General features: G+C 43.8%; 1 protein-coding gene across 3 annotated transcripts in view; it reads right to left on the minus strand.

The window, feature by feature from the left end:
* The window catches only part of LOC122712045 (beta-1-syntrophin), a 311,081-nt gene that overhangs the window by 134,284 nt on the left and 163,972 nt on the right, over positions 1–12,825 (minus strand). For all 3 annotated transcript variants that reach the window (XM_043931334.1, XM_043931336.1, XM_043931335.1), the window contains exon 3: positions 7,681–7,869. In XM_043931334.1, coding sequence (XP_043787269.1) covers positions 7,681–7,869 — 189 coding nt within the window. The remainder of the gene's footprint in view (positions 1–7,680; positions 7,870–12,825) is intronic.

Here is a 12,825-nt window from a genome sequence, read left to right on the forward strand (position 1 = left end):
AACAAACCCAAAATGTAAATAAACAAATCCAATATAGACAAACAAACGAAGCAAAAATTCCTAACAGATTCTACCTTCTTATTTCCACCGACTCGAACCAGTCGAAGAAAAGCTTCGAAGATTTCTTCTTGTTAAATAAAAATCCTGAGGATTGAATCAAAACATAAACGAAGAGAAAAATTCTTAAAAAAGACGTTAAATCGCCTGTTACAAAGCGACGAAACTTTCCATACTTTTCCTTTATTAAATAACAATCGAGGGAGAGGTCGAGATGGATACGTCACGTGCACGGTCACAACGATATCCCTGTCGTTAACGTAACGGGCATTATCGTGGCCGTCGGTTCGACAAACCGTAGCAGAGCGACCTGGCGTAACGATATTAGAGGATAATGGAAGCTTGCTCCACACGACGACGGAGACGACGTGGATTTCGTCTACACGGTCTGATAATAGCCGCCCTGAGCGGCGGTCGCCGCTTCGTCTCGCCGCGACTCGCGCCCCATCTCGATGGTAACGAGAAACAAGTAGCTCCCTTCCACGCACAATGCAATTCGAGAAATCGCTCTCCTTCCTTTTCTTCAACCCTTTTTCCCTTTTTGTTCCTCCTTCTTTACGCGTGAGGAATTTCGACAATAACTTTAATCGTTCATCTTAATCATTGGGAATGGAATGTGTTAAATCCTTTTGTTCGACGAACAGGTAATGTAATTATATCTTTGATATAGTTTTGCATTAAAAAATCTTATCCACGATCGATGCAATCCACGGGATCACAGATGGAAAACAAAGCTACAAATGGGAATTAATATTCGAAAATTGGCGTGTAATTATCCACGGATCATCGAGATAATTTGCTCTTAATGGAACTTCTTTTCCACGCGTGAAGAATTTCGATAATAACTTTAATCGTTCATCTTAATCCTTAAATCCTTTTATTCGAATAGGTAATGTAGCTATATCTTCGATATTTTGCGTTAAATGGAGAATCTTATCTACGATCGATGCAATCCACGGGAGCACAGATTGAAAACAAAGCTACGACTCGTGAATGGGAATTAATATTCGAAAATTATCCACGGATCATCGAGATAATTTGTTCTTAATCGAGCTTCTTTTCCACGCGTGAAGAATTTCGACAATAACTTTAATCGTTCGTCTTAATCATTGGGAATGGAATGTGTTAAATCCTTTTGTTCGACGAATAGGTAATGTAGCTATATCTTCGATATTTTGCGTTAAATGAGAATCTTATCCACGATCGATGCAATTCATGGGAGCACAGATCGAAAACAAAGCTACAAATGGGAATTAATATTCGAAAATTGGCGTGTAATTATCCACGGATCATCGAGATAATTTGCTCTTAATCGAGTTTCTTTTCCACGCGTGAGAAATTTCAATGACTTTAATATATATGTAAATAAATTTAATAGCTATATGTATCTTGTATATGATATATTTTTGCGTTAAATGGAGAATCTTATTCACGATCCATGAAATCCACGGGAGCACAGATTGAAAAAAGCTATGACTCTGGTGTGTAATTATCCACCAATTCCATTGGGATAATTTGTTCTCGACCAAGTTTCTCCTCCATTGAAAATGGAATATATCTTAAATTCTTTTATTCGACGAATAAATAATAGCTATTCATATCTTCGATATAGTTTTGCGTCGTTAAAATCTTATCCACGATCGCAATATGCGCAGATTGAAAACAAAGCAACGACTCGTGAACCAGAATTAATATTCGAAATGTTAACGAAACTGGGGTGTAATTATCCATCCATTCCACGGACTATCAAGAAAATTTGATCGAGCTCCTTCTCTCCACGCGTGAGAAATTTCGACAATAATCCTCCATTGGAGGAAATGGAATGTCTTTCTTTCCTTCGACGAATAAGTGATACGTAGCTATATAAATATATCTTCGATATAATTTTGCGTCACGTTAAATAGAAAATCTTGATCCAAGGGAGCGTGGATTGAAGACAAAGCTACGACTCGTGAATTAATATCCGAAACGTTAACGAAACTGTAATTCATTCCACCGAGGGGATGATTTTCAATTGGGAATTAAAAACCTATACGCGGAGACCCGTCCCAAAATCGGACAGCCGAGCCAAAAGACTTCTCCTTGTGAACCGTAATCAACGGGCAGACAATCGTGCTGTTCCGGACGAGGAAACAAAAGACAGGACAACCGACTTCCAGGGTCTTGATTCGGGCTCATTAATCAGCTCGGCCGGCATATAGGGCGCAATTATCCGACGGTAATTAACTTCGCAAACTGCCCCCGCCTGCAAGTCTGGCAAGGCGGACGCGCAGCAAGGAGGGGAGGGGAGGAGAGGGGAGAGAGAGAGAGAGAGGAAAGGATGGGAGAGATGGTTGATAGCGGGTAAGGGTCTCGCGCGGTGGTGGTGGCGGCGTCAGCAGCAGCGGATGGTGGATGGCCTCCGGATGGAAGGTTCTTGGTGGGTTCCAGCCTGATGGAGCTGTTCTGGAATTATACACGGGGGTTAGCCCTGAAAACCAGCCGCCAGCTTTTGCTCCGGAAACTAATTTAACTCTCGCATCCTCTCCCCGCCGACCAATGGCGGCGCACAGTCGAACCTCGAGCCTCCGCCATCGACCCTCGCCGATCTCCCCCTCCCCTTCTGCTCATCTCGCGTATAGTATTCCGCAACGCTCGGCCAGGATGCCTATTCGAATCAATCGAAATCTGGAACGAATCGAACGAAAAACTAAACATATCGCGTTTGGTGTATACCAAACGGTGTAGGCGTGCGTTTCGTTTCGTTTCGTTTCGATTCGATTCGAAAGAGGGAATGGAAAGCGTGTCATGGATCAAAGCACTCGATTCGCAGCCGCGGATGCAACCCGATTGCGAGCTATCTTGTTTCGAGTGGCCATTGGCATTAATTAAAAGGCTCGCGAGATGTAATCGAAAGGACGTCTCACTTGGGCCGATTCCTTGATAAAGATCGATTCCGGAATATCGAATGAAATTATGCATACGTGAATGACACGATATCGTGGTTTCTTGTCAATTCTTTGTTCTCGTGGATTTTCATGTCTCGTGCCATTTACTTGGATCACGGATTAATAGCTTGAGTCCTTTGATGATTTTCTTTTTTCCCTAGCAAGGGGATGCGCAGCAAGAAGGGAGGGGAAGGAGGAGGGGAAGAGAGAGAGAGAAAGGAGCGCGTTTTTATGTCCAATTTTCTTTATCATTTCGAGGTTTTTAAGAACTCTTCCTTCTCGTCGTTTGCAATTAATTTTATCATCTTCGTACTGTATATGTATCGATAAATATATTTATTTCAAGGATCGGATTATCTTTCCTGTTTTCTTTTTGTTCGATGGGAATGAAGACTCGTCGAGCGAATTTTTAAGTATTCGATTATTTCAACGGAAAAATAATTAAGTAATAAGCGAGTAAAAGTATCTATTTTTCACGAACGATAGACAAGAATGATAGAGTCAGCCGGAATGCGTCACGGGGCTATTGTGATTCCTCGATATTCGTACAATTAACAGGTGATTTTAATTGGATAATTCGGATCCGGTTCTTTCACCGGTGCACTCTTCCTTTTAATGGAACCCATCCTAAAACCTGACGGTTCGCGTTATGGAAGCCTCTGTCTATTCAGGTCGCTCTCAGCTGTCTGCTAATTCAATTAGCCAATTTTCATTGTACCGTTCACGCGTCTACCGGTCTGTTTTAATTCGTAGATAGAATCCATGAACGATATCCTTTTCCATCGTCCATTGTCCGATCCTTTTTTCCCTTTTCCCTTTTTTTTTTTTTTTTTCTTTTTTACGCTCTCCTTCTAATGTCTGAGTACGTCCATTTCGTGTTTGCTCTCGGTCAACTACGAAGCCTCTTCGTTCCACGAACTTACCGTATTACGGCCACGCCGTATTCCATCTGTCGGCGCGTTATTCGAGGGTGGAGCAAAATGCGAGCATAATACCACGTTTACAATTCAGGGCTGAATTTTCCAATTTTTATTCTTTTCCTTTTTCTTTTCTTTCGGTAGACAAACAGGGAAATAAGTAAATGTAAATGCGGAAAAATTCTATTCATCTAGCCAGGGGGAAAAAGAACGGCGATATGCGAAGGAAAGATATGCAAGGAATAATGGATGGGAAAGGCAGAGACCCAAGAAAACTGGGAATAATCGATCTTTATACATTATATATTACCAAAGAATGGAAGGGGGGGGGAAAAGTAGAGCGCGCCAACAAAGAGAAAATATCAAACTATTATCCGGATATTCACGAGTAAAATGTTCTCTAGCTGATTCTCACAGTGATTCTCGCACGAAGAAACGTATATATATATATATACACATAAAATTTTCACATTTTCACCAAGGATGGAGGATAAGAATTATGCATCCGTCAGCGGCGCACGTGTCGCAATAAATTGTAAATATCTCTCCTACCCTCGAGAAGATCTATCGATATCTGATTAAATCCCCGAAAGGGATATTCCTTGGCTCGAACGTGACGAGTTTTTGGGATCGATGGAAATTTCTCTTCTTTTCCCCACGATTCGTCGTGTAAATTTTAACGCGGAATCGAGCGTTAGAAGAAGACGCAATTCTTCGCAGAATGCATCCGCGAATGCACGTTTCGTCCTCGTTCACGCCGAAAGAACGAAAGAATACCGTTAAAGTACCTATTTTCTTTCTTCTTTCCACACCCTTAACGCACGATTTCTCTAGGGAGAAAAAAAAAAAAAAAAAAGAAAGAAAGAGCCGTCGATAACACGCTTGCTACGTACCAACTCGGCTAAAAAAGCGCCACCGTGAAAGTTAAACTCCTTCGAGGATATTGATTCGAGGAAAAGTTGGAAACAGGCTCTTGGCGCACGGAGGGAGAGAGAAAGGGAATGTTTACACACGAGCCACCTTCTCTCCTCCCCTATCCTCCTCTTCTTGGAAACAAGCTGTACCTGTTTGTTATTGCTTTCTCCCGTGGACCGGTTTCTTTAATTTCCGACGATGGATGTTCGCCGGGTTGTTCGAAGATAAACGGTCGGCACGAGGACGACAAACAGCGGAGCACGGAACAGCGAGAACGTTGAATATTTGACGAGCAAACTCCGGATGAATTTAACGACCTTTTCCCGCGCCCGGTGTTTGCCCACCGCGTCCCTGCCAATTTTTAGATCCCGTCAACTACCCACGGCTGGTAATACACGGGTGATAACGGGAGTCCCGCATGTTGAGCGGACCTGTTGTCTTGAAAAATACCATTGAAAAAGGTAGAGGTGAGTGGAGGACGCTGAACAATATTGTAACCGGTGTCCCGATAAGAAGAATACCACGCCTCCCTTCTCGTTCTCCTCGCTTTTCCCCCTCCACTCGACTATCGGCGCCTATTCCCCTCGAGGGCGTACGATTTCCAGTCGGAGGAAGACGAAGGCCGGCGCGGAATAAGGGATAAGAAAGAAAAGGGGGCGAGGACGAAATCCCGTCGAGGGACGTGGAAGAAGGGGAAAGATAGAGAGAGAGAGAGAGAGAGAGTTTTATTTACGAATTCTGTGGAAAGAGAGACGCAGAGAAAGAATAGGGGAGAATAACTTCGACAAAAGGTTAGTTTCCTTCGGGTGACGATGCTCCTGTTCGCGAACAACAACCAAGGGATACTCCACGGGACGAGTGGAGACAGTTATCGAGGGGAGGGGGATAAGGGAGGGCTGACGATTCGGGGAGGAAGGGTAGAGAGGGGAGGGGAGGAAGAAGCTCTATAGAATTAAGAGCCCATTAGCCTTTCATTAACTCGACGTCGTTGGATCCGCGGAGGGACGGACGGATACTCGTTTCTAACCCCTTCTTTGTGGCCGTGTCCCTCGCAACGAGCAGACAGAGGGAAGCAGCGTCTCGATGAAAACTGGATCCATTCAACCACCGCGAAGCCACTTACCACCATCTGGTGTACACGCAAACGAGTCTCCCCCTTCCCTATTGTCTCCTCCCAGAAGGGAAGAAGAGGGATCGCGCGTGTCGCAGTCGGCTCCAGTTTAAAGGGCGATCGCTACGCTAAAAAACGAAAGCGAAAGAGGAAGAGATTCGAACTGAATTTAAATAGTTGCTCGTCGAAAGGGATATATATATATTTCACGCTGTGGAAACTTTTCTATTTGGATTTATACTTTTGTAACGACGAAGATCGGGGAGGGGAGAAAGAGATTTGGAGACGAATACGCGGAGAAATTGAAATTGGAAAGAGGAACGCGTGTCGCGACGTGTGTGTAATCGCGACGAGGCTTTTCGCGTTTAGTCGTCATTCTATTAGACGATAATTGACTGTCAAACTCGTGGCGGCGCCGGCGCCGCGCAGGTTCGTTCGACTGTAATGCCAGAAACGGGTTAATTGCGTTATGGCTGTCATTATCTCGGTCGCTGAGCATGCAGCTCTCGAGAGGAGCGCCATCCACGAGACGCGGCTTGTGCACGTAATCCCGGTTACGTTTCGTTGGAACATTTAGTTCTAAACGTTCAACAAGAGACGAGAGGGATTTCGCAACGTTCATTCGATTTGCAATCGATTAATTTTTGAATTTCTTTTCTTATTCGGACTTTCCCCTCCTCGTCTGTGGATTTCGCGGTGTAAATGTACACAAAGGAACAGAGAAATTCCTAGAATTGAAATCCGCTCGATCCTGTAATTAGCTAAAAACACTCGCGAAAATCCGCACGCCACACTTTTACGACGGCGATATTAATTTTAATTCCTATTAAAACGGAAACGTAATTATATATTATTAATTATATATCTTTGTAAATGCAATTAATTATAAATGTAATTACTAAATGTTAATTATACGGGTAGTTATTTATAACTAAATTAAATGTCCATGTATTTTTGTAGCAAGGATTATTATAAATGGACTCACGGTCCATTAACCTACATTTTTTTTCTTCTTTTAGCGTTGGAAATGCACTACTACGCTCTGTCTAAAATTTGGAATAGGCCAGCGAGATATAGACGAGATTAAAAATTAATCCCTCTTTTTATATCTCGGAAATCGTGTCGTAGATAAAAACAAAAAAAAACGATTAAAAAAGATTTCGAAATTTTCCAATGGTGGAAGCGTTACAAATTTCTCCTAATTTTAATCGGGTTTTAAATTCGATTACGTTTATCTCTCTTGGAAAGAATATTTTTCCCCCCCCCCCAAATTCGAGGCATTTAAAGAACCCTCCAATCGTGTCGATCGGATAGAACAGAGATTTTCACAAATTTTATAATTTCTTCGATATCTACAACATCTCGTTTGCAAAAAACATAACTAAGAATACTAATATTTTCACGAGCATCCTACACACTCCAGGACGTCATCACATCCCAGTCATAATAGCTTAACCCACCAGTGATCCATCTCCTGGACCGACGACGAAAACCAACGTTGTCCTCGGAAATAAAGTCGAAATACGTGGCGGCGAAAGGGCAAGGCAGCAGCCGCGACGACGAGAATCCCCGGTTCGACGGGGACAGCGTTAATTAACGTTCTCGCGTTAGTCGTTGGGTCGATGCGTTTTCCGGTTTCACGCCCCTGTTCGGCAATTTCGTCGCGTTACCCTGGCGACGTTCGGTCGAGCAGGCCGCCCCCCTCGCGCCACGAATTAAACGGATAGCGATAGGGACGATGGAACCAACTTACCGGGATCCGAGGAAGGATGAGCCCTGGTTAGTCTGCAGAGTTGGAGCGGCAGATAACGCGTATCCGCTCGCGGTGGTGATTTCGGGGGCGGTGGTGTCGCGCTGAGAAAGCCGCGCTGCAACTCCCATCCCACCTCCTGGATGATCGACGCCTTCCTGAAGTACGGTGTCACCTCCCTCAGATACTTCACTGCAACGAGAAAAAAGTAACAAATCAGATTTTTGGAGAGAGAGTTTCGAAACGAAAGAGGGGGAAGAACTTCGATAAAATTTTTCACTCTTTGGAAAGGAAGTTACACTGAGACGAGATAATTAAAGTTGGTGGATAAGTCGGTGAGATTATAAGAGTGGCGAATGAAATGTCTTTCGAGATTCGAGAGATCAAGATGGACGATTTTTACGTAGCTTTTTACGTAGCCGAACGAAATTTGCAAAACGGGACCTATCTCGCCTCGTAAATCGTACCCGCGGCCGGATCATCTCCGTTCCGCCATCGAGGCGTCTGCGAGATACGCGCGCGGTCACGTACAGACTGTTTCAAAATCCAATTTGTCGTTGATGTTTCGACGTAGCTGCAGCCACCGATGCGATTACACATCGGGACAAACTCGTTAAAGTTCGAAGGAGCACACGAGCGCGAGAGGCTGGAAGGGGCTGGAAAAAGGGGGAGAGGAACACGTAGGTGCAATCCGAACGACACCTAACCGAAATACGTGCAGGTTGCAACCCCTAGAACGCTTCCAACTCGCAGGGAAATCGTAAAAATCCCGCTCGTAAAATCGGTATATATATATATATATATACCTCTTCCGCTCCTGAGCAGCTTAATATCGAACCGATCGGTGGGAATATCGATCGACGTTGCCCCTCCCCTCCACCTCCAAATTTCCAAAGCTCCTGCTTTCGGGTTCGAGTTAACCGAAATTACCGATTCGCGGCGGGCAAATGGCGGATTTACGACCGGTTTTGCTTTTAAGAGCGGGGGAGGGGAGAGGAGAGGATCGACGGTTGTTTCAAGAACGCATCTCTTCGTATATCCGGGGATGCATAGCGCGATAGATTTGCGCGGAAATTCGTTCGAACGGGTTGATAACCTTCCATTGATCGTAAACACTAATCATCATCGGCTTCGACCGACTTTTCTTTGCCGTAGGGAACGCTGAGGGGAGAGGGGACGAGCGCATTGCCGCAATTTCAACGATGCCCATTGATAAGCGCCGTAATGCGCGTCCCGAGTAACCAATCCCGGTTGGCGCAAACAGCCATCCATCTGATCACTGACTCGTCGCGTTATTAATAATTAGACGCGATCCCACTGTTTGTCCCCGATTTCCATCCGATTGGATTACACCTCGCTCGCGTCACCGCAGAATTTCTACTGCGTTGATATCGAATAAATTTGCCCTCGGAAGGGGCGTTCTTAGATTTGCGGGATAGTAGAAAGGGTAACGAAAGGGTTTGTTTCTTTCGATCGTGTCGTTAACTTTCTTTTTTGAAAATTTTCCAATCGTTTCGTCTCGGAGTCGCGAGTTGTTGTCGTCGTGAAAGGAAAAAGGAACGCGATTATCTCTTTTTTCGAGATTCGAGAGGCTTACTGAAGAACCGTCGCGCACGGGATTCACAAAGGGTGAAAATATTCGAGCGGAATATAGTTGGCAATTTTCGGGCGCGCGAGTGGACGAGCTCGAATCCGACGATTGCCCATAATTTTCGACCGCGTAGTGCTCCAAGCCTCGATCGTGAATCCATTCTTCCGACCAGTAATTTCGCCCCCCTCCCCCTCGATCGAATATGCGCCCGTTAACGAAATTCGCGACAATTTTCCCGCGTGAAGCGAATCCTGTATTTCGTGCGAGATTCGCGAGGTCGATGAATCCCCGGCGAGGGTAAACAGCCACGGATCTGAGAAAGACGGCTCTGCGTTCTTTTCTCGAAGAAGAACTCAAAGAGGAGAATCTAGGAGAGTCTACTACATCAGCAGGATGTTTAGAAAATATGATTTTTCTATTCGCCGTATCTGGAAAGAGGTAGAGAAGCTACTTGTGTGGGGCTGATCAAAGGATGACGTCCAACGTTGACGCTACTTTTCGACGGTCCATTAAAGTAACTAAGAGGATTCGCCCGGGAAAATGTTGAAGCTCGGATGAGGGGGGGATATATATCGTTTTTTCTAAAAATTATGAAACTGCCGGTTGAAAAAGCTGGACTGGAACTACGCGCTTGTCGCCCAGTTGTCGACGACTGAATAACGAAACGATAAATTAATTAAGCGTGGAGCGTGCTGGCCAGGATATGTTGATCAATTTTCGCGGTACAATTCTACTTGTTTTATTATAGTTGCGGAGCACGGTTTGAGAAAGGTTTTCGAAACGAAGAGAATCTCAGCCTGATACCTTTATGGGCCAGCGGCTGCTGAGAACAATTTCTATTACATCGCATCGTACGTATCCGAAACGAAAACCGTCTGGGACTGACTACACCATCGAAATTAGGGATACTCGGAAACGGGACCGCGTTTACAGCGAAATGAGCAGGTTCCCGGAATAACCACGCCGCCTCTAATCTACTTTAGCAACTATCCAAGAACAACTCGGAGGGTAGAACAACATTAGTTTTCCTCGGGGAATCGAATCAATTTCCGTATTCCGGGATTAATTAGATGCTCGAATCTTTCCCAATCTTTCGTCAAGAATTTACAGACCCCTCTCTCGATGCGAAAGAGAAATTCGTTTTTGAAACGGTTGGATCGGTCCATCACCGTCAAGATTTAAGAAGGGAGAAGCGATACAAAAGGGGAGGGGGGAGGCGAAGAAAATCGTGGAAAAATAGAGGAACCGAGGACGAAAAGCGACCAATACGGGAACGGCTTGGGAATGGAGTAAAAACGGATAAACCGGAAGTCGATCGCTGTCCGTTCTTCGACGGAAGATATTTTTAATATCCGCTCGTCTTATCCCACAGCCCTCGACTCAACCCCCCCACAGTGTACATCGAGAGGGGGGAGGAGGAGACTTGCCTCTATAAGAGGAATCATCTCGTATTGAAATTGCACGGAAATTTATCCGAGATCGTAGCCCGCATGCATCCATGCACCCCTTCAAAGTACGAATTCCGATGAAAAATGGATCGTTTCGAATTTATGAAAGCGGACAATTGATCCCGATGAAAGGCTATATTTTTTCCTTTCCCCCGTTTTCCCGGATTTTCCATTTTTTCGAGCTGTGATATTCTTCTTCCATTTTTAATAAAAGAACGGTAGTGGATATAGATAGATACGACACTCGCGAATGATTCCGTTCGACGTACTCGTTCGTCGAATATCCTCCTATCCTTCCTCCAGTTTTTGCATAATTCGATAATCTTCGATCAAAACTTCTTTCTCTGGCAAAATCGCAAGCGTTCGTTGCTCAAGATGTTAAAAATAAAACTCCAATTCAACTCCGAATCCGTTCGTTCAGAGGTAGCAGAATAATCCTCGATACAATAAGTAACCTTCAAACGCGTCGCCAAAAGGGGAAATCCGCGTGTAACTGGCGTGTGTGCCCATTATTGTGGGCGCACAATCGGATGAATCGATTCGCTCGAATCGACGCGCGATCGACATCGAAACGAAGTCGTTCGAACGTATATAACCCGACAACGAGACGGGAAACGACGTTCGGAGGTTGGAACACACGCTTTGGAGAGGTTCGCAGCCACCTGTGCTGTCCGATCTTTTGATCGACAGGTGGTAAACGCCACTTTGCGCGGGAACATAGAAAGTATTACAAGCGCGAGAATCCTTTCCCCCTCTCTGTTTACGAGCGTGTGACCCCCTCCATCCTCCTTCCTTATGCATACAGCGCGCATCACCGACGCCGATTTATTCCATTTATCGCGGGTAAAAATGTACAGATGATCTTGTTCCCATGAACGAGCTCGTATGAATATTGAACGATTCGCGAGTACAAACGTGTCAAATGTGCGTGAATTTTAAGTTTTTTTTTTTTTTTTCTTTTTTTTCGATATCAACGTTGCAGAAGATCATCGACATCGTTGAATTGAAATCGAATCGAGAAGAATTTGTTCCAAGTGAAAGTATTTTTCTAAAAGAAAGTCACTTTTCTTCGATTTATTATAATTAATTCTGTCATTTCTTATTATTGAATATCGTGTAATAATTTTCTGTGTTTTTTTTTTTTTTTTTAGAATAGAGATAAGACAGAAAATTATTAAGGATAATGTAGAAATAGTCAACGAGAGGTTCAAAAAATTTCCTCTCTGCATTTCGCGAATCGAAAAGAGTCGAGAAGAATTTGTTCAAAGTGAAAGTATTTTTCTAAAAAAAAGTCACTTTTCTTCGATTTATTATAATTAATTCTGTCATTTTTCGTTATTGAATGCCGTTGAAAATCGTATAATAATTTTTTTTTTCTCTTTAGAATAGAGAGAAGACAGAAAATTATTAAGGATAATATCAAGAAATAGTCAACACGGGATTCAAAAAATTTTTCTCTCTGCATTTCGCGAATGAAATGAAAGATCCAATTATCGAATTAGAGAATTGAGACTAAAGATATCTTTCCCCGGGTGTAATATCAGATTCGGTAAATAAGATAGCGTTATCCCTTCTAGATTGCTGAACCTTATTCTCGGGATAAGTTTCGTTAGATTAAACGGCTCGGGCTAGCCCGGCTCGGGAACGCGATCCCTCGAGATTTTTATTCCCCGGCCAAGGACGGATGCCTCCCACCAGACGAGAGAGATCCACGGTCCGTGAATCCTACCCCTTTTTCGCAACTCTCGCGTAATCGTATGATTTACATTCAAATTTCCTCCGCGAGCAATACGGCCTATTCTACGTCGAAATTTATTCCAGATTTCCGTTGGATCCGTTGGATAATAAGATTCGAGCTTATCATAAAAGATGGAAACGTAAAATCCTAACATGAAATATGTCTCTATTCTTTCAAACCCTTGCCCGTCCTTGTCAAATTATTCAAAATTATTTAAAAATGGAATAACTGTAGCAAGGAGTAGCTGCCATCGAACACTTGTCACTTGTTAATTAGATCGTATCTTCCTAAAAGAATGTACAAAAGTACATACATTATGTAAATTCGTCGAGAAGAATTTACGACTTATCATTTTATCAAATCCAACCATG

This window comes from Apis laboriosa, unplaced genomic scaffold (assembly GCF_014066325.1).
Source record: "Apis laboriosa isolate Shangri-la unplaced genomic scaffold, ASM1406632v1 scaffold18_cov149, whole genome shotgun sequence".
NCBI lineage: Eukaryota > Metazoa > Arthropoda > Insecta > Hymenoptera > Apidae > Apis > Apis laboriosa.